At 43.5% G+C, this 19044-nt stretch overlaps 1 protein-coding gene across 3 annotated transcripts in view; it reads right to left on the reverse strand.

Moving 5' to 3' along the window:
- Positions 1–19044, reverse strand: part of BMERB1 (bMERB domain containing 1) — a 449511-nt gene that overhangs the window by 198585 nt on the left and 231882 nt on the right. For all 3 annotated transcript variants that reach the window (XM_040356926.1, XM_040356925.1, XM_040356927.1), the window contains exon 2: positions 4500–4623. In XM_040356926.1, the coding sequence (XP_040212860.1) occupies positions 4500–4623 (124 nt within the window). The remainder of the gene's footprint in view (positions 1–4499; positions 4624–19044) is intronic.

Consider the following 19044-nt stretch of genomic DNA (forward strand, 5'->3'; position numbering starts at 1 on the left):
TACCCAACACTGTGTTGAAACAGTTCGGGGGACTCCTCAGGAGGACACGGTGGGACTAGGGAAGGATTGTGTGATGCCATTGTGCAGAGGGTAGAGGACGCCTTGGCAGCTGCTTTGCCAGACAAACTATGATCAGTCTGTGTGAGAGAGGATGAGGAGGATGAGGACGGCTTGGTCATCCACTCAACTAATTTCTCAGCATGTTGAGGCTCAACACGGCCAGCTCCCGAAAAGAAGGATGAGCGGCCACGGCCACGTGCTGAAGAGGATGCACCACATCCATCACCAGCGTTACCTCTAGATGCAGAGCCTGCTTGCCCTTGTGACTCTCTGCCTCTCTTTGTCCTTCCAGCCATAGTTATGCGTTCAGGTGTTATGTAACAAAATAGTCGCAGTCACACCAACTGCGTTCAGATGGTATTAAATAGCAACCACACAGTAAGAGTGACTTGGCTCAAGTGTTATGTAACAAAATAGTCGCAGTCACACCAACTGCGTTCAGATGGTATTAAATAGCAACCACACAGTAAGAGCGACTTGGCTCAAGTGTTATGTAACAAAATAGTCGCAGTCACACCAACTGCGTTCAGATGGTATTAAATAGCAACCACACAGTAAGAGCGACTTGGCTCAAGTGTTATGTAACAAAATAGTCGCAGTCACACCAACTGCGTTCAGATGGTATTAAATAGCAACCACACAGTAAGAGCGACTTGGCTCAAGTGTTGTGTAACAAAATAGTCGCAGTCACACCAACTGCGTTCAGATGGTATTAAATAGCAACCACACAGTAAGAGCGACTTGGCTCAAGTGTTATGTAACAAAATAGTCGCAGTCACACCAACTGCGTTCAGATGGTATTAAATAGCAACCACACAGTAAGAGCGACTTGGCTCAAGTGTTATGTAACAAAATAGTCGCAGTCACACCAACTGCGTTCAGATGGTATTAAATAGCAACCACACAGTAAGAGCGACTGCGGTCAAATGCGATTTAACAGCACACACGCAGTGACACCGACTGCGTTTAGTTGCTATTAAACAGCACACACGCAGTAATAGCGACTGCGGTCAAATGCGATTTAACAGCACACAAGCAGTGACACCGACTGCGTTTAGTTGCTATTAAACAGCACACACGCAGTAATAGCGACTGTGGTCAAATGCGATTTAACAGCACACACGCAGTGACACCAAATGCGTTTAGTTGCTATTAAACAGCACACACGCAGTAAGAATGTCTGCGCTTCTGTGCAATTCAATAGCCCAGTTGCATTAACCGCGACTGCGCTTCTGTGCAAATAAATTGCACACGTGCAGTAACAGGTAATGCGTCTGTGTGTGCAATTAAACTAGCACACGTTCAATATCTCAGAATAATATTTTCAAGCTAATCCCCAATGCAGGCAATACAACACGTTAGAGCACTGCATGTAGAACAATCTCCTGCCTGACAGATACTAATAGATCAACTAGATGAGCTATACAGTTTATAAATATATTGACAACGCCTAAGGATGTGAATATATTCTCTACAAACTGTAGTTTTAATTATACTGACTACACTTCCTACTCTATCTATCTATCTGGTAGAAAAGACACGTCTCTATCTCTCTATCTCTCTCTCTCTGTCTGACTGATCTGCTCTCTGTAACAAGCTGGAACACACTACACAAGGCAGCCGTGCAGGCTGCCTTTTATAGTGTGGGGCGTGTACTAATCCCCCTCAGCCATAATTGGCCAAAGCCACCCTGGCTTTGGCCAATTATGGCTCTTCGTTTTTTGAGCGCTGTGATTGGCCAAGCATGCGGGACATACAGCATGCTTGGCCAATCATCAGCGCTCAACGCCGCAGTGAATTATGGGACGTTTTGCGTCATTCGAATTTGGCGCGAACGACCCGTTTCGTTCGAGTTTCGACGAACGATCGAACGACCGATGTTCGATTCGAACATACGTTCGAATTGAACGCGGAGCTCATCCCTAGCAGCTATAAGTACTTTAAACAAAACAAAAAAACATATATAATGTTGGGGGTTCTAAGTATTTTTCTAGCAAAAAATAGTGTTTTCTTTTTTTAAATGTGGCTGTCCCCTCTACAGAACTTAGATCAGTGCAGCATACCTGGATGGACAGCTGTGGCCTATGCTAGGCTAGGTGGTATTCCTATTCTTCAGTGAACTAGTGGGTTGTGCTTTATTGTGCATGTGCAACTTTTTCCTGTAGGTCCTAACCATGAAGTTCTCTTATTGGAAGCCTTGAAGGAGAAGGCTTCTCAATTGAGACATATAGAGACATTACACAGTACCACATTACTTGCAGGATCATTTAGCAGCTGGAGCTCCCCTCCAGTCTAGGGTAGTCCATTGCTGTATGAGCAAGTCACGTTCTGATCCCAGGTCTGTAGTATGAGCTATTACCTGCACAAGGAAGGTAAAAAGGGGCAGTTAAGGTTAACGCTTTTATCAATATAGGTATTCTTTAAAGTGGATGTAAACCCACTCTCATCCTTTCTAAACTACTGCCATAGTGCTGATCTATAAAGATATACATGCCTCCTGCATGTATCCTTACCTGTCAAATGTTTCCCCTCTGTCTGTTATAAGAACTGAAAAACTGCAGATTCTGTGGGTGGATCTGTTGTCTGGAGCTCTGTGGGTGGAGTTGTGATGTCAGTAGACTCCCTGCCCACCTCTACACTCCCCTTGTCAACATGCATTTTTTCCTATGTATTCCTTACACTAAATTCTGCTATGATTACTAACATCCAGTCAAAATCCAGAAAAGTAACCACATACCTTTAGAAAAGGAGTGGGGGTGGGAATTAAAAAATAATGCATGAAATCTGTAAATAACCTGTCACTCACAGCAAGGGGGCGGAACGGACTAAGGTTTTTCTCTGTAAATCTGTTTTATTTCACTTAAAAAAGAAAAGAGGATTGCTCAGAGCTGGATTAACTCTGTGTGGCAAGACTGGGCACAGATGATAGGAAATCTTATACTGTACATTGTGACAAAAAATCAGGTTTACACCCACTTTAGGTTTTCCTTCAATGTGAATACTGTTCAGCAGCTAAAATGTAAAAAATATTGTGTCACTGTTTTTGCAGCTTTGGCTTTAAAAAACACAATCAAAATGAAAAAAAACAAAAAACTTTAATGATTCTGCAAATGAAGCAACATTTTAGTTCTGTGAAAACAGATAAATCACAGATGAGTAATTTGTGTGTGTATATAATATATATATATATATATATATATATTACACTAGTTATTTTTTAATATTACCTGCTCATACTGAGAAAAAAAATTGTCTTTTTTTGTATTTTTTGTATTTTTGCTTTAAAACAAATACTGTATTTATCAGGCTATAACGCACCCCGGCGTATAGCGCCCCCCCCCCCCCCCCCCGAATTTGAAGGAAGATTCCTGCAAAAAAAAAATACTTACAGTTTGGATGCCCCTCGTCGGTGTCTTGCCCGTCGTCCATCGCGTCCTGACCGTCGTCCAGTGCGTCCATCGGCGGCCTCGTCCGGTCCGGCGTCCTTCTGCGGCCATCCCTGCTCGATCCCCGCTTCCCGCGCTCTGTTCGAACCACTGCGCCGACATATACCGAGCGGAGTACACTCATGTATAGTCGGGCGGGCTAGGCTTCTCTCGCATAAACGACGTACAGGACGCACACGGCGTGACTGCGAGAGGAGCCGAGCCTGCCCAACTATACCTGAGTGTACTGCGCTCGGTATATGTCGGCGCAGTGGTTCGAACAAAGCGCGATATATCGCGCACCCACGATTTTGCCCTGTTTTTCAGGGCAAAAAAGTGCGCGGTATACGCCGATAAATACGGTAATTAAATACTTCTTGCAAAACTATACCACCATTCAAACCCATTATTTGTCCCCCCCACAAAAATAAAGGCATTATTTCAATATCATAAGTAATGACGTATAGGCTGGTATCTGAGATGTTGTTAAGTTTAATTTGCTAATTCACAAGAAGATCTCTTCCAACCTGAATGAAGAGTCCTTGCTTGGAAATGGTATAAGGCAGGTAATCTTTTGGCAACTAAATACTGTAGCTCCTTGAAATCCATTGTATACAATATGAGCTTCTGGAGGAATGAGGTTTCTGTACCTATACCATTATGAGTGTAAAAATGGCACTTAGGACCCTTTGACACAGACATTCCATCAGTTAATTTTTCACGTATAATGACAGATGAAAAACGGACAGCAATTCACTTCTATGGACAAATGAATGTAAGCGGATTATCATATATTATTATATCGTACATCCGCATTCATCTGTTTTTGGAACAACCAATGCCTAAATCTATTGAAATGGAATGCATGTAAGCAGAAACCGTTTATTTGGTGTGCAAAGAATAGTGCTATCTTAGGCAGCATGAAGAGTCTATGATTAAATATCTATTAAATCAAGCAATTTTTGTTTGCTAATTTTCCCATTTTAAGATATTTCCATTTGAAATACTACTCACATAAATCTGAGTTCAGATTCCCGTCTCACTAAGACTTCTCGAAGCCGCTGGATTTTAGTCATTTCAAGTTCGATTTCCTCTGGCGTCATGGTTGTCTCAGCCATTGAAACAATATCAAGTTGATCTAAATATGCAAACAGAAACATAGACTTCAACAAATTCTGCAATAAACCGATAAAAAATGATTTATAATTTAAATGAAGAGACAATCACAATAAAGCTCTCAATTGTTAACCATCTTCTTTTTAGAGCAGATTATTTGGGTTTAAACAGCATTAAAAAGAAATATGAGGTTACATACACACAGAGCCCTCAAATTTTCCACTCGTCTACTCGCGAAATGCGAGTAGAAAATTGTTTCTGGCAAGGAGCTGGGAGTGGGGGAGGGGGAGTGCGGGTACCGCCGGCATGCGGGGATTGATCGGAAGCCATTCTCCCATCGATCACCCCGGGGAAGAGAAAAGCAGCGAAATGACAGAGCCGATAGCCCGCTGTAACAGCTGACTTTACATTGCAATTGCCTCCTCTCCGCTCGTGGCTACACACAGCCCCACCTCCTGACCCCGTGCCTGTATCAGATAGACAGAACATGTCCCAGCATTGGACTGGCATTCTGTCTATCTGATACAGGCACGGGTCGGGAGGCGGGGCTGTGTGTAACCACGAGCGGAGAGGAGGCAATTGCAATGTAAAGTCAACTGTTACAGCGGGCTATCGGCTTTGTAATTACACAGCTTTTCTCTTCCCCGGGTTGATCAATGGGAGAACGGCTCCCGATCAATCCCCGCGTTGATCAATGGGAGAACGGCTCCCGATCAATCCCCGCATGCCGGCGATACCCACGCTCCCCCCCACTCTCCTCTGGGGCGATCCTCTGCACAGGTGAGCAGAGGCTACAATGGTGGGCACAGTGAGTAAAGACTGCAATGGTGGGCACAGTGAGTAAAGACTGCAATGGTGGGCACAGTGAGTAAAAACTACATTGGTGGGCACAGTGAGTAAAAGCTGCAATGGTGGGCACAGTGAGCAGAGGCCGCAATGGTGGGCACAGTGAGCAGAGGCCGCAATGGTGGGCACAGTGAGCAGAGGCCTCAATGGTGGGCACAGTGAGCAGAGGCCGCAATGGTGGGCACAGTGAGCAGAGGCTACAATGATGGGCACAGTTGTGGCTGCACTGATAAAGTTTGTAACTTAAAGGGGTTTTAAAGGATTGTATTTTATTTTCTAAATAGGTTCTTTTAAAGCGAGTGCATTGTTGGTTCACTTACCTTTTTCTTCGATTTCCCTTCTAAATGTTTTTTTTCTTTGTTTTCTTTGTCTGAATTTCTCACTTCCTGTTCCTCCTCAGTAAGGTGTTCAGTAAGCTGTTCTAAATGACTTTCCACCGCTTAGATGATGGTGGAAAGCTTACTGAGAAGAAACAGGAAGTGAGAAATTCAAACAAAGAAAAAAAACATTTAGAAGGAAAATGGAAGGAAAAGGTAAGTGAACCAACAATGCACTAGCTTAACAGGAACCTATTTAGAAAATAAAAGACGAACCTTTATAACCCCTTTAATTCTGCTTAAAACATGTAAGTGTCATTTCATGAGATCATTTATGAGGCCGTGTTTAGGGGCGGAATTAGGGGTGGTGTAGGGTAGGGATTGGTTGGGTCAACTGGTGGCAAGTAACCCTTAAGTTGTTTCGGCTTCTTTTACCGGAATACTTTTTCATATACGAGTAACCCTTAAGGCCTGGCTAGTAGCTCAGGACTTGAAATTTTGAGCCCTGTGTGTATATATATATATATATATATATATATATATATATATATATAATTCAAAGTACTAACCATAATTTACAAAGCCCTCCACAACTCTCCCCCCAGCTACCTAGTCACAAAATACCAACCAAGCTGCTCTCTTCGGTCCTCCCAAGACCTCCTGCTCTCTAGCTCCCTTGTCACCTCCTCCCATGCTCGCTTCCAGGATTTCTCCAGAGCTTGTCCCATCCTTTGGAATTCCCTACCCCAATCGGTCTGGCTAGCTCCTACTCTATTCAATTTCAGGCACCCCAAGGAGAAAGTAGGAGGAGAAGAGGAAGTAGAATTGTAAATGATACTTAAGATGCAGTGGGATAGGTACTGTGTTGCTAAATGCTGTACTCTGTACAGTTTAGCGTTACATACTCCTGAGCCCTGCATTCTATATACTGAATTGCATATTACATATGCTTTATTGCTGCATTCTGTGTAATGGCCTCTGTCATGCACTTGGTAGGCTTTTGGAGGGGTTCCTAAGTAAGGCCTAGTTGCCATATTAAAAATAGTGACTGCTTCACACTGTTGGGACTCATAGCAGATGCTGATGTTGTCAGCAAACAACCTGTCTGGGGTTGTCTGCTTTAATGTGTTTATTGCAAGTATGTTTAGTGAACCTGCTATTGACTACTAGCACACTACCCTTGTGGTCTGTGTTTATACTTATGATAATGTGGACTGTGTCTTCTGAGCTAGGAGACGACAAGTCCGACCTCTGAGTCACCTAGGCTGGTTAAATGACTAGTTAATTAGATCATGTTAATTTATGTTTCTGGTTACAGTTGTATTGTTATGGTAATATTACCAGGAGGGGGATTGTCTTTCTCAAGTGTATATAAGTCTGTATTCTTGCTCTAATAAACAGTTGTATTTCTGGTGTAGTCCAAATCTAGAGTTGCCTGGTTCTTGGGGATACTATAGTTACATTCATTGGTCTCGTGTTCCAGGACCTGGGAAGCAGATTCTTGGCGAAAATACCCAACAGGGTGTCCAGAGTTTGTCACAGCATATATGTTTCATATTCCTAACCCCTGCACTCTGTACACAGGGCTATATGCTCCATATACATGAGCACAAGGGATGCTCACATTGAATGTAAGTACTATCTCTTTTGCTGACTTATTTTTTCGGTGCTCTGTGTGATACACATTTCTCACAACTGCACAATTTACACGTGTGAGCCCTGTGTGTTATGAACTCACGAGTCCTGTACTTTATGTGTTACATATTCCTTAACCATACACCTTATGTGATATGCAGTTCCAAGCCTTAACTCGTTACAACGTTTTGGCGCCGCTGTACTTATCTCCTCTAAGGAAGGTAGGGGTGAGGTTTGGGTATGGTTGGAGTGAGGTTTGGGTGTGGTTGGGGTTTGGCCGTGGTTGAGTTAAACAATTTGACAGGGTGAGTTCCTGCACCTATTCTCTGAGAAAAAAAGCCCTGAGTAGGAGAATACATTGTCGCGGGTGTTGCCATCAGAAGTAGCAGAATGAAAGGGACAGAGAGGGAGGAGAGTAAAGAACCTGGAAGGTGCTCTGTGGGAATGGGAGGATTTCCACTCCCAATCTTTTGCGTCCACTAGCTCTGGGGGGTGAGTCCAGAGGAGGCCACCATGGGAGAGAAAAGCAGGAGAAGCAGTTTTGGATTCATGAAGCGAGATTTCAGTAACAGAAAGTATATTAACTACTTGAGGCCCACGCTATAGCCGAATGACGGCTTCAGCGCGGACCTGAAAATCCAGGAGGACTTTGACGTGCGCCCATTTCCTCGTTCCCCACGCGCGCTCCCGAGCGCACAGCGGGGAAATTCTGTGCTGCCCGTGTCCCTTGGACACAGCCAATCACAGATCGCCGTGAATGGCCAATCAGAATGGCTGTTTGGTATGCGATCTGTGCGGCCAATGAGAGATGATCTCAAATGTAAACATATGAGATCATCTCTCATTGCCTGCTCACACAGAGACAGCGTCCTGTCAGGGAGAGAGGAGACCGTTCTGTGTCCCTTGTACATAGGGACACAGATCGGTCACCTCCTCCAGTCAGTCACCTTCCCCCACAGTTAGAACACTATTTAGGGTACACATTTAACCCCTTCCTCACCCCCTAGTGTTAACCCATTCAATGCCAGTCACATTTATACAGTAATTAGTGCAAATTTATAGCACTGATCGCAGTATAAATCTGAATGGTGCCAAAAATGTGTCAAGTGTGCGATGTGTCCGCCATAATGTCGCAGTCCCAATAAAAATCGCAGATCGCCGCCATTACTAGTAAAAAAAAATAATAAAAAATAATAATTCTGTCCCCTATTTTCTAGGCGCTATAACTTTTGCGCAAACCAGTCACTTATTGCGATTTTTTTTTTTTACCAAAAATATGTAGAAGAATACGTATCGGCCTAGACTGAGAATTTTTTTTTTTTTTTTTTTTTTTAATTGGGCTATTTATTTTAGCAACAAGTAAAAAATATTGTATTTTTTTTCAAAATTGTCGCTCTTTTTTGTTTATAGCGCAAAAAATAAAAACCGTAGAGGTGATCAAATACCACCAAAAGAAAAGCTCTACGACTGGGCAATTGTCAGTTACAGCGACGCAGTGCCGGAAGCTGAAATTTCACCTGGGCAGGAGGGGGGTATATGTGCCCAGTAAGCAAGTGGTTAAAGGAGTTAGTGACAAAAAGGTTATGAACAGAGGTGTGTTTGTTGCAGACAGAGCAGGCATTACAGAGGGCACATGGGAAGGGGAGGCTGGTTTTGCTAAGAAGAAGAATGGAAACTAAATTGTGTGGATTGCAGCTGCTGCCAGAGGGTACAGAATGATGAGTGCATTGGGTACAGTTAAATAATTGAGGCCCAGGGCTTGGGGATATATCTTCAGAGGTTAGGAGAAGCAGAAGGGTGATGGAGATTGGTAATATGAGAGTACAATTTATATGAGGGGACATCCCTTTAGCATCCTGGGGGTTTTATTAGCAGATGGGATTAGAATTAACTGCACTGCGAAGCGAAGATGGTGGGGAGTAACTTTTCATCCAGTGAGGAAAAACTGCTGATTAATGTAAGTAATTTTACCACTGTTTTTTCATTATCTTTAACTGCATTTTAGACTAGTTTAAAAGTTAGGATATAAGATCAGATATTAGTATTTCCCAAACAGTGTGTCTCCAGCTCTTGCAAACCTACAACTCCCAGCATGCCTGGACAGCTGCAGACACCCTGGTTGGTAAATGTGTATTTTGGCACTTTCCTTGCTATTTAGCATAATTAACATGTTGTGGACATAGGACGTATGCGAACGTCCTGACTTCAGGGTCCTTAAGGCCCAAGGACGTTCGAATACATATTGCCCTTTAGATGTTGCAGAACTACAACTTCCAGCATGCCTGGGCATGCTGGCACTTCTAGTTTTGCAAGTTCTCCAGGCCCACATTTTTCAGACCACTATTGGATTGGATTGGATTAGAATAAATACTTATAGAGCGCCGAATGCGAGTTGTGAAACTCGCGTATAAGCGCTTACCAACAAGCTGGGGGTATCCAATTCCCAAGAGCAAAAAGAAGAAACTAGGACATCGAAGTAAAAGAGGGGAACAGACAATAAATAAACAGAAATATAAAAAGAAGGGGGGGGGGGGGTGTCAGGGCACAAAAAGCCTATCCCTACTCCCTGACTATGGACCGCAGCCTGGGATTAAGGCAGCGTCCTGCTAAGGGCTTGGAAGGCCAAGTCTCTATCTGTGAAAAAAGAAGTGTTTTCAAGCCCTTACGGAAGGCCATCAAGGAGGAGGATGCTCGGAGCTGATGAGGGAGCTGGTTCCAAAGAGAGTTCCCCATTGTTTGGAGCCGGCGGCCACCTTTTGAAGCTGATCGACTAGATTGAATAATTGCTAACAGGGCGTCAGTAGAGCGAAGCTCTCTGGGTGGACAGTAGTGTTGTGTCATATTCGATAAGTACATCGGACCTAGTTGCCAATAGGCCCGAAACACCAGACAGAGTGCCTTGAACTCAACCCGTTTTGCTATCGGGAGCCAGTGTAGATTCTTAAGCACCGGGGAGATGTGATTCCGCCTTGGGCAGTTTGTGACTAGTCTTGCAGCATGATTCTGTGTAATCTGCAATCGTTTTATCCACTTCTGTGGGAGCCCTAGAAAGAAAACATTAGAATAATCTAACCTAGAGTGGATAAGTCCATGAACTAAGATCATACGGTTGTGCTGAGTGAAAAGATTCTTAATATTCCGTAATAATTGCAGATGATAGTTGGCTGATTTTATGCAATATTTTGCATGAGGTACGAAGCTTAGTTAAGCATCAAAAATTATACCCAGATTTTTTACCTGCTTAGCTGGAGTTGGGGCAGGGCCAAACGAGGATGGCCAGGCAGTTAAAAAGGTAGAGTTGGCCTGTGGGCCGATCACCAAAAGCTCAGTTTTTCACTATACACGGGTCTCTAAACTGTGGCACTCTAGATGCAGCAAAAGTAAAATTCTTAGCATGCACTGACAGACCATGCCTGATGGGAGTAGTAGTTTTGCAACAGCTGGAGGCGCACTGGTCTTGAAACCCTGAGTTAGGTAACAAACTCGCAGTGTTTTGCAACCATTGTGCCTCCAGCTGTTGCAAAACTACAACTCCCTGCATGCAACTGACTGCAATACCCCCCCCCCTCTCCCCCAATGTGAATGTACAGGGTACATTCACATGGGCTGGGGCTTACAGTCTGCTTCTAGCTGAAGCAAATTTGGCGCTGCAGCTCAAACCCTCAGCGGGAAACTACTGTGAACCCCACGCCCCTCTGACTGTACCATAAAAACACTACACCACACTAAATAAAAATAAAAAAACACAACATATACACATACCCCTACATAGCCACCCTCCCCTCCACAATAAAAAAAAAAAGTCTGGTACGGCACTGTTTCCTAAACGGAGCCTACAGCTGTTGCAAAACAACTCCCCAGTATTACCGGACAGCCATTAATTGTCCAGGCATGCTGGGAGTTAAAGTATAATTGTTGTACAGCTGGTGACGGTGAGCTACATGGTCTATCAGAGCATGCTGGTAGTTGTAGTTTTTAAATAACATCAACTCCATTATTTATTCAAAATTAATTCATCAAAAAGTCAAAAGAAACAAACATATTATTGTTCCTATATAAAGATAGGGATGAAAAAAAATAATCTATTGTACAGGCCCAGTATAAGGGCCAAAAAATAATTATAGCGGTCAGATGAATAGCAACTCATTTCTCCCCTATACGTGTATCCTGTGTTGTTGTTACTCATATATACATAATTATGCAAATGATAATGGCTGCTATATTTATGCAAAAAAGGTGGCGACCAAAATGGCAAGATATAAAATCTGTCATGTTACCCCTGTCATTGATTAATAAGGCGAGAATGCTTCCAATTGTTGAATACCATACATTTACGTCATATATCCATAAGGGTTTAAACAAAAGTATTATAATATACTTTGTTCTTCATCTTGCAGAGGTTCCTGCAACAGGGATATGACCAGATCCGCAGGCAGCAGGAAAAAAAAAATAGTCAGCTCCCTAATGTGGGAGTTAAAAAATGTGCATGGCGGCACACATGACCGCATGGCCATCTTAAAGAAGTGGTCGGACCTAAAGAGGCGCCACATGGGCCAGGTCACAAAGATCCGGGATGAATTCTATCCAGGTAAGTTATTGGTGACAGTTATGTAAGGTCATATGTAATTAACCTTAGGGCAGATGTTGTTAACCCAGACGCCATGTTGTGGTAACATATATCACCACCCAAGGTATTCATAGTACTGTTGAAAAAAGACATGGGACAGCAGACAGGAACACTTATTAACTATAATTAAACTAAATAAACAAGACACCCCATTAATGTACTAATACTGGCCGAGGCTGCTTTATTATTGGATTTCAGACATATATTTTAAACAAATACTTTAATAACTTAAAAAACAGACTAGTCACTACGGCTCAGGCTGTACCTAAATATATTCCAACTTTAAAATATATTCCAACTTTAAAATGTATCCAACAACAACTAAACAGATTTGTCACCCTTTGTATAATTAAATTTTTTTTATTATTATTTTTTTAAAAACAAAGGTGACCATCCCACATAATTAGCAGCCGCGACAAAAATAAAAGAAAAAAGGGGGGGGGGAGGGGAACACCACAGTCCCGTCTACTGAGGCGACTGAGAGCAAGGCTGACGGAAACCCTACTTATATACCCCTAACTAACACTGGATTTTTCCTGAACCAACTGGTAGCAGGCCCACAGGCCTAAAAAGTGCGGGAAAAGCACGTGTAGGCCGCGTGATCACCTCGTGTTCACCAAAAAAACGGGAAAAACACGTTTTCCAGCTAACTAGGCCACGCGAGGACCAGCTTACACCTAAAGAGCCCTATTAGGTTCCCAAAAGGGGAACTTGAAACCGTCACTACTAATTTTATTAAGTCCTGCCGCTTTCCCATGAGAAAAGGGGGAATTGAAACCTTCTCCCCCTTTTCTATCATTATTCCATCAAGTTAAACCATGGAATTAAAGTGGTGGTGTGGTGGGTTAAAGGGGAAGGGGTGGTATTTTATAACTCAACTAGCTGAATACCCGGCGTTGCCCGGTCTTCCTATCTTAACCTTTTGGGTAGGAAAATGAAGAGACCACAGTCCCATATACTTGCATGGGACTTGAAACAAAAACCCATCTTTTATATAAGGGTGTAGGTAAGGGTTAATTTAACTGTCAGATATTTTTATTTGGCATATAAGTAATATGTGTACCAGGTATTATTGAAATATCTCCAGGCGTACAGAAGTTATGTGGGAACATACATTTCCCATTGATTTGCATGGGACTTTAAACAAAAACCCTGACCCTCACAAATGGGGGTAGTTAAGGGACAGATTAACTATCCTATAGTTTAAGTGGACATATAAGTAACATGTGACCAAGTGTTATCGAAATATCTACAGCCGTTATGAAGTAACATGTATTTCCCATAGAGTTGAATGGGACTTTAAAGAAAAACCCTGACCATGGCAAATAGGGGTGGGTAAGGGTTAAACCAACTATCCTATGTTTGTTGCTGACATATAAGTAACATGTGTGCCAAGTTTCATGTTAATATCTTTAGCCGTTTGGACGTGATGCTGGAACATACATACATACATACATACATACACACACACGTTGAGTTTTATATATATAGATTACCACTAAATTCCTGTGGTAGGCGTGAGGTTAACATAGTAATCCCGTGTACTCCATCAGGCCCTTTTTTTAACATGAGATTGTCTGAACAAAACAAAGGAAACAAAAACCGCTCATTTTACCATGGTGGCAGCCCAGCTCACACTCAGTCCCATGTAGTGCCCGCAAGACACTTTAATATAACATTATCCCATTGGTTAACTGTGTATATAAATTAATTTTTTATTCATATACAATATAGCAGAGTACACAGAATTTGCATACGTTATTAGATTTTTTTTTTACATTTATGAACATTGTGTTATTATAGGAGCTCCTCTACCATCTGTGCGCCCCAAGCGCACAAGGCGACAGGCCGCAGAGGAGGAGGATGAAGAGGAGGAGCAGGAGGAGCAGGAGGAGGATGCAGAGGAGGAGAGGGATGAGGAGCACCCAGGGCCCTCCCAGTCGCCACCCCCAGCTCCTGTTGAGGAGCAAGAGGAGGAGCTGCAACCCCCCCCCAACTTCTCGTGGTGTATCGGGTGAAGGAGAAGAGGAGCAGGAGGATGAGACGGTTCCTGTGAGCCTCAGTCAGGAGGGTAAATATGTGCACAAAGATTAATAACATTTCAACAATAAGATGTAGATAGAAAAATGGACAGCATTTAAAGCGCACCCGTCAGATTTCAGAACAATAATATGGTATTTATGATAGAAGTATATGTGCTAGACACATAACAATTGTGTATACATGATAATGATTGTTTATTAAGCAACATAAATATTTTATTTATTTGGTAACGGTCTTTGAAATCCAAATGTTTTTTTCTTATATCCTAACAGCTTTGAAAAAGATGATGGAAAAACAAATTGTCATCCAGAGCACCCAAGACAAAATTCTGCGAAATCAGCGGAAAATGTGGTTTCTGGACCTACAAAATCAGCAGCTGGAGCAACAGCAGAGCAATAATTTTGCTGAGATGGCAGAGCTTCAGAAGCTCATGCAGAATTACATTTGATTTTTTTTTATTTTAATAAAACATTTTTTTTTTTTAAATGTTTCCTTTCTTATTGAGATTGGTAGGTTTTTCAACACATCTAACTTCACATCTAACACATCAACATCAACATCAACACATCTAACTTCATAATAACCAAAAACATTTTATACTATTATTTTATTTAACACAAACCTAAGACAAACTAAAATACACGGACACAGACACGACTAACACTAACTAAACTGTTGAAAAATGAATATAACAAAAGCAACAATATATATATAGATATAGAGAGAGAGAGCGAGAAAGAGAGAGAGTGCAGATTTCCTCTTGCAGACAGGCTAATGGTTGCAGTATAAAGGCCGCAAACCAGGGTTTTACATAAAGTACAGTGTTTTAGTCACACTTGCTGTTACGATCCGGTCTGGTAGCTTGTAGCGGAGGCTGTTGGTGGATCCGCTGTGCCAGAGAGGTCATGAAGCATTACTCAGCATGAAGGCAGCAGCAGTAGTATTAAAATATAATGTAATTATCACACAGGCAACATTTACAAGCAGTAGTGGTAATAGTAATAGATAGCATCTAAACACTTGGGCAAGACTTTACAGCAGCAGTAGTAGTAATAGTAGTATATAGTGCCAAATAACTTGTGACATAGGTGTCTGAGCAGCGGTAGTAGTAATAGTAGACAATATAGTGTTTTATCACTCGGGAAAGAGGTGCCATGATGAACAGCAGCAGCAGCAGTGGTAATAGTAGTATAGAGTGGCAAATAACTCGTGACATCGGTGTCGTGAGCAGCAGCAGTAGTAGTAATATTAGACAATATAGTGTCAAATCACTCGGGCAAGAGGTAACATGATGAACAGTAGCAGCAGCAGTGGTAATGGTAGTATAGAGTGGCAAATAACTCGTGACATAGGTGTACTGACTGAGCAGCAGCAGTAGTAGTAGTAGACAATATAGTGTCAAATCACTGGGACAAGAGGTGCCATGATGAACAGCAGCAGCAGTAGTGGTAATAGTAGTATAGAGTGGCAAATAACTCGTGACATAGGTGTCGTGAGCAGCAGCAGTAGTAGTAATATTAGACAATATAGTGTCAAATCACTGGGACAAGAGGTGCCATGATGAACAGCAGCAGCAGTAGTGGTAATAGTAGTATAGAGTGGCAAATAACTCGTGACATAGGTGTCGTGAGCAGCAGCAGTAGTAGTAATATTAGACAATATAGTGTCAAATCACTCGGTCAAGAGGTACCATGATGAACAGTAGCCTCAGCAGTGGTAATAGTAGTATAGAGTGGCAAATAACTTGTGACATAGGTGTCGTGAGCAGCAGCAGTAGTAGTAATATTAGACAATATAGTGTCAAATCACTGGGACAAGAGGTGCCATGATGAACAGCAGCAGCAGTAGTGGTAATAGTAGTATAGAGTGGCAAATAACTCGTGACATAGGTGTCGTGAGCAGCAGCAGTAGTAGTAATATTAGACAATATAGTGTCAAATCACTCGGACAAGAGGTGCCATGATGAACAGCAGCAGCAGCAGTGGTAATAGTAGTATAGAGTGGCAAATAACTTGTGACATAGGTGTCGTGAGCAGCAGTAGTAGTAGTAATATTAGACAATATAGTGTCAAATCACTGGGACAAGAGGTGCCATGATGAACATCAGCAGCAGTGGTAATAGTAGTATAGAGTGGCAAATAACTTGTGACATAGGTGTCGTGAGCAGCAGCAGTAGTAGTAATATTAGACAATATAGTGTCAAATCACTCGGTCAAGAGGTACCATGATGAACAGTAGCCTCAGCAGTGGTAATAGTAGTATAGAGTGGCAAATAACTCGTGACATAGGTGTCGTGAGCAGCAGCAGTAGTAGTAATATTAGACAATATAGTGTCAAATCACTCGGGCAAGAGGTGCCATGAACAGCAGCAGTGGTAAGAGTAACAAAAATGGCAAATCACTCGGGCAAGAGGTGCCATCATAAGCAGCAGCAGCAGCAGCGGTAAGAGTAATAGAAATGGCAAATAGCTCGGGCAAGAGGTGCCATCAGCAGCAGCAGTAGTAATAGAAAGTGGCAAATCTCTCGGACAAAAGGTGACAGCAGCAGTATGAGTAATATATCGGTACATAATCACTCAGCCTTTTGGCATTAGCAGTAGGAGCCCATATGGTGGCAAAATTACAAAAGCTTGAAGTTGCAGTAGCATGGTGATTAAATTTGAAAAGCAGAATGACACAGGCCTTAAGTAGCTGTAGCCTGACTATACCATAGTGCCTCATAATTTAAAAGTTTGATTAACGAGATTTCTATGCTATACGTGACTTTTTAAATTCATGATGAGCAATTACTTTTCAAAATAATGTGGCAGCAGCATCAGGACTCCTTATAGTGGCTTAATGACACAGCATGGAAATATTTATGCCCTTAACACTACCTGCCCACTATGAGTTTCAAAGGTATACAGTGAGGAAAATAAGTATTTGAACACCCTGCTATTTTGCAAGTTCTCCCACTTGGAAATCATGGAGGGGTCTGAAATTGTCATCGTAGGTGCATGTCCACTGTGAGAGACATAATCAAAAATTTTTTTTTCCAGAAATCACAATTTATGATTTTTTAACTATTTATTTGTATGATACAGCTGCAAATAAGTATTTGAACACCTGTCTATCAGCTAGAATTCTGTCCCTCAAAGACCTGTTAGTCTGCCTTTAAAATGTCCACCTCATGTCAAGGCCCGTCTTAAGTTTGCCAATGACCATTTGGATGATCCAGAGGAGTCATGGGAGAAAGTCATGTGGTCAGATGAGACCAAAATAGAACTTTTTGGTCATAATTCCACTAACCGTGTTTGGAGGAAGAAGAATGATGAGTACCATCCCAAGAACACCATCCCTACTGTCAAGCATGGGGGTGGTAGCATCATGCTTTGGGGGTGTTTTTCTGCACATGGGACAGGGCGACTGCACTGTATTAAGGAGAGGATGACCGGGGCCATGTATTGCGAGATTTTGGGCAACAACCTCCTTCCCTCAGTTAGAGCTTTGAAGATGGGTCGAGGCTGGGTCTTCCAACATGACAATGACCTGTAGCACACAGCCAGGATAACCAAGGAGTGGCTCTGTAAGAAGCATATCAAGGTTCTGGCGTGGCCTAGCTAGTCTCCAGACCTAAACCCAATAGAGAATCTTTGGAGGGAGCTCAAACTCCGTGTTTCTCAGCGACAGCCCAGAAACCTGACTGATCTAGAGAAGATCTGTGTGGAGGAGTGGGCCAAAATCCCTCCACCTGTGTGTGCAAACCTGGTGAAAAACTACAAGAAACGTTTGACCTCTGTAATTGCAAACAAAGGCTACTGTACCAAATATTAACATTGATTTTCTCAGGTGTTCAAATACTTATTTTCATCACTGTAAATACATCAGGGAATGAATGAATAGGGATCCTTCAGCGCCCTGAACCGACGGCGGGTGCCAGAAAGTCACCGCCGATCCAGGACTCATTCATCTTCATGAATGTGAGTCTGTCCACTGAGTCTGTGGACAGACGGGTCCTATTGTCTGTGACCACCCCACCTGCCGCGCTGAATGTCCGCTCGGATAGTACGCTGGAGGGGGGGTAAGACAATAACTCCAGCGCATACTGAGCGAGCTTGCGGCAGGTGTCCAATCTGGCAACCCAGTACTCCATGGGGTCGTCGGTGCTCATACTGTCAGAAGCACCGACGGACGCCATGTAGTCTGCCACCATGTGGGCCAGCCGCTGGTGGTGACTGCTGCTGCTGCTGCTGCTGGTACTGGGTCGCTCAGATTGGAAGAACATCCTCATCTCACCCATTAGGTCCCCTGCTCGGCTGCTGCTGCTGGGTGCAGCCACCTGCTGGGTGAGATGAGGGGGGACAACTGGAGGCCGGGGAGTTGCCTGCTCCAACCGGCTGACTATGCGTGCCTGCAGTTCCTCCATCCGGAGCTGCCTCCGGCTGGCTGGGAGGAACTGCTCCAGTTTCCCCCTGCACCTTGGATCTAAAAGGGTGGCCATCCAAAATTCATCCCTCTCCTTGATAGTCTGAACCCGGGGGTCCCTCCTGAGGCATCTCCGCATGTGGGCAGCCATGGGGAAGAGTACAGCCCGCTATGACTCCTCATGGCTGCCCGGGTCCATGACGTCTGACTCTTCAAGCTGGAGGCGCTGCTGCTCGCGCTCAGAGATGCCCAACCCCCGGACTATCGGTGCCCCCAACACCGGCTCTCCCTCCTGACCAGGCCCTGACTCCAGGACGACACCAGTAACCTCCTCATCATCATCATCCTCCTCCTCCTCGTCCTGGGCCTGGTCTTGGTGGAGCAGTGTTGCCTCCTCCTGCTCCACCAAGGCACTCTCCCCAGCTTCGAGCAGGCGATCTAGTGCCCTGTCCAGCAGGAACACTATAGGGAGCACGTCATTGAGGCCGACATGCTCCCTGCTCACCATCTTGGTCGCCTGCTCGAAAGGGGCCAACACATGGCAGACCTGGTATATCTGCCCCCACACTGCA

The sequence above is a fragment of the Rana temporaria genome, chromosome 6, assembly GCF_905171775.1.
Source record: "Rana temporaria chromosome 6, aRanTem1.1, whole genome shotgun sequence".
Classification (NCBI taxonomy): Eukaryota; Metazoa; Chordata; class Amphibia; order Anura; family Ranidae; genus Rana; species Rana temporaria.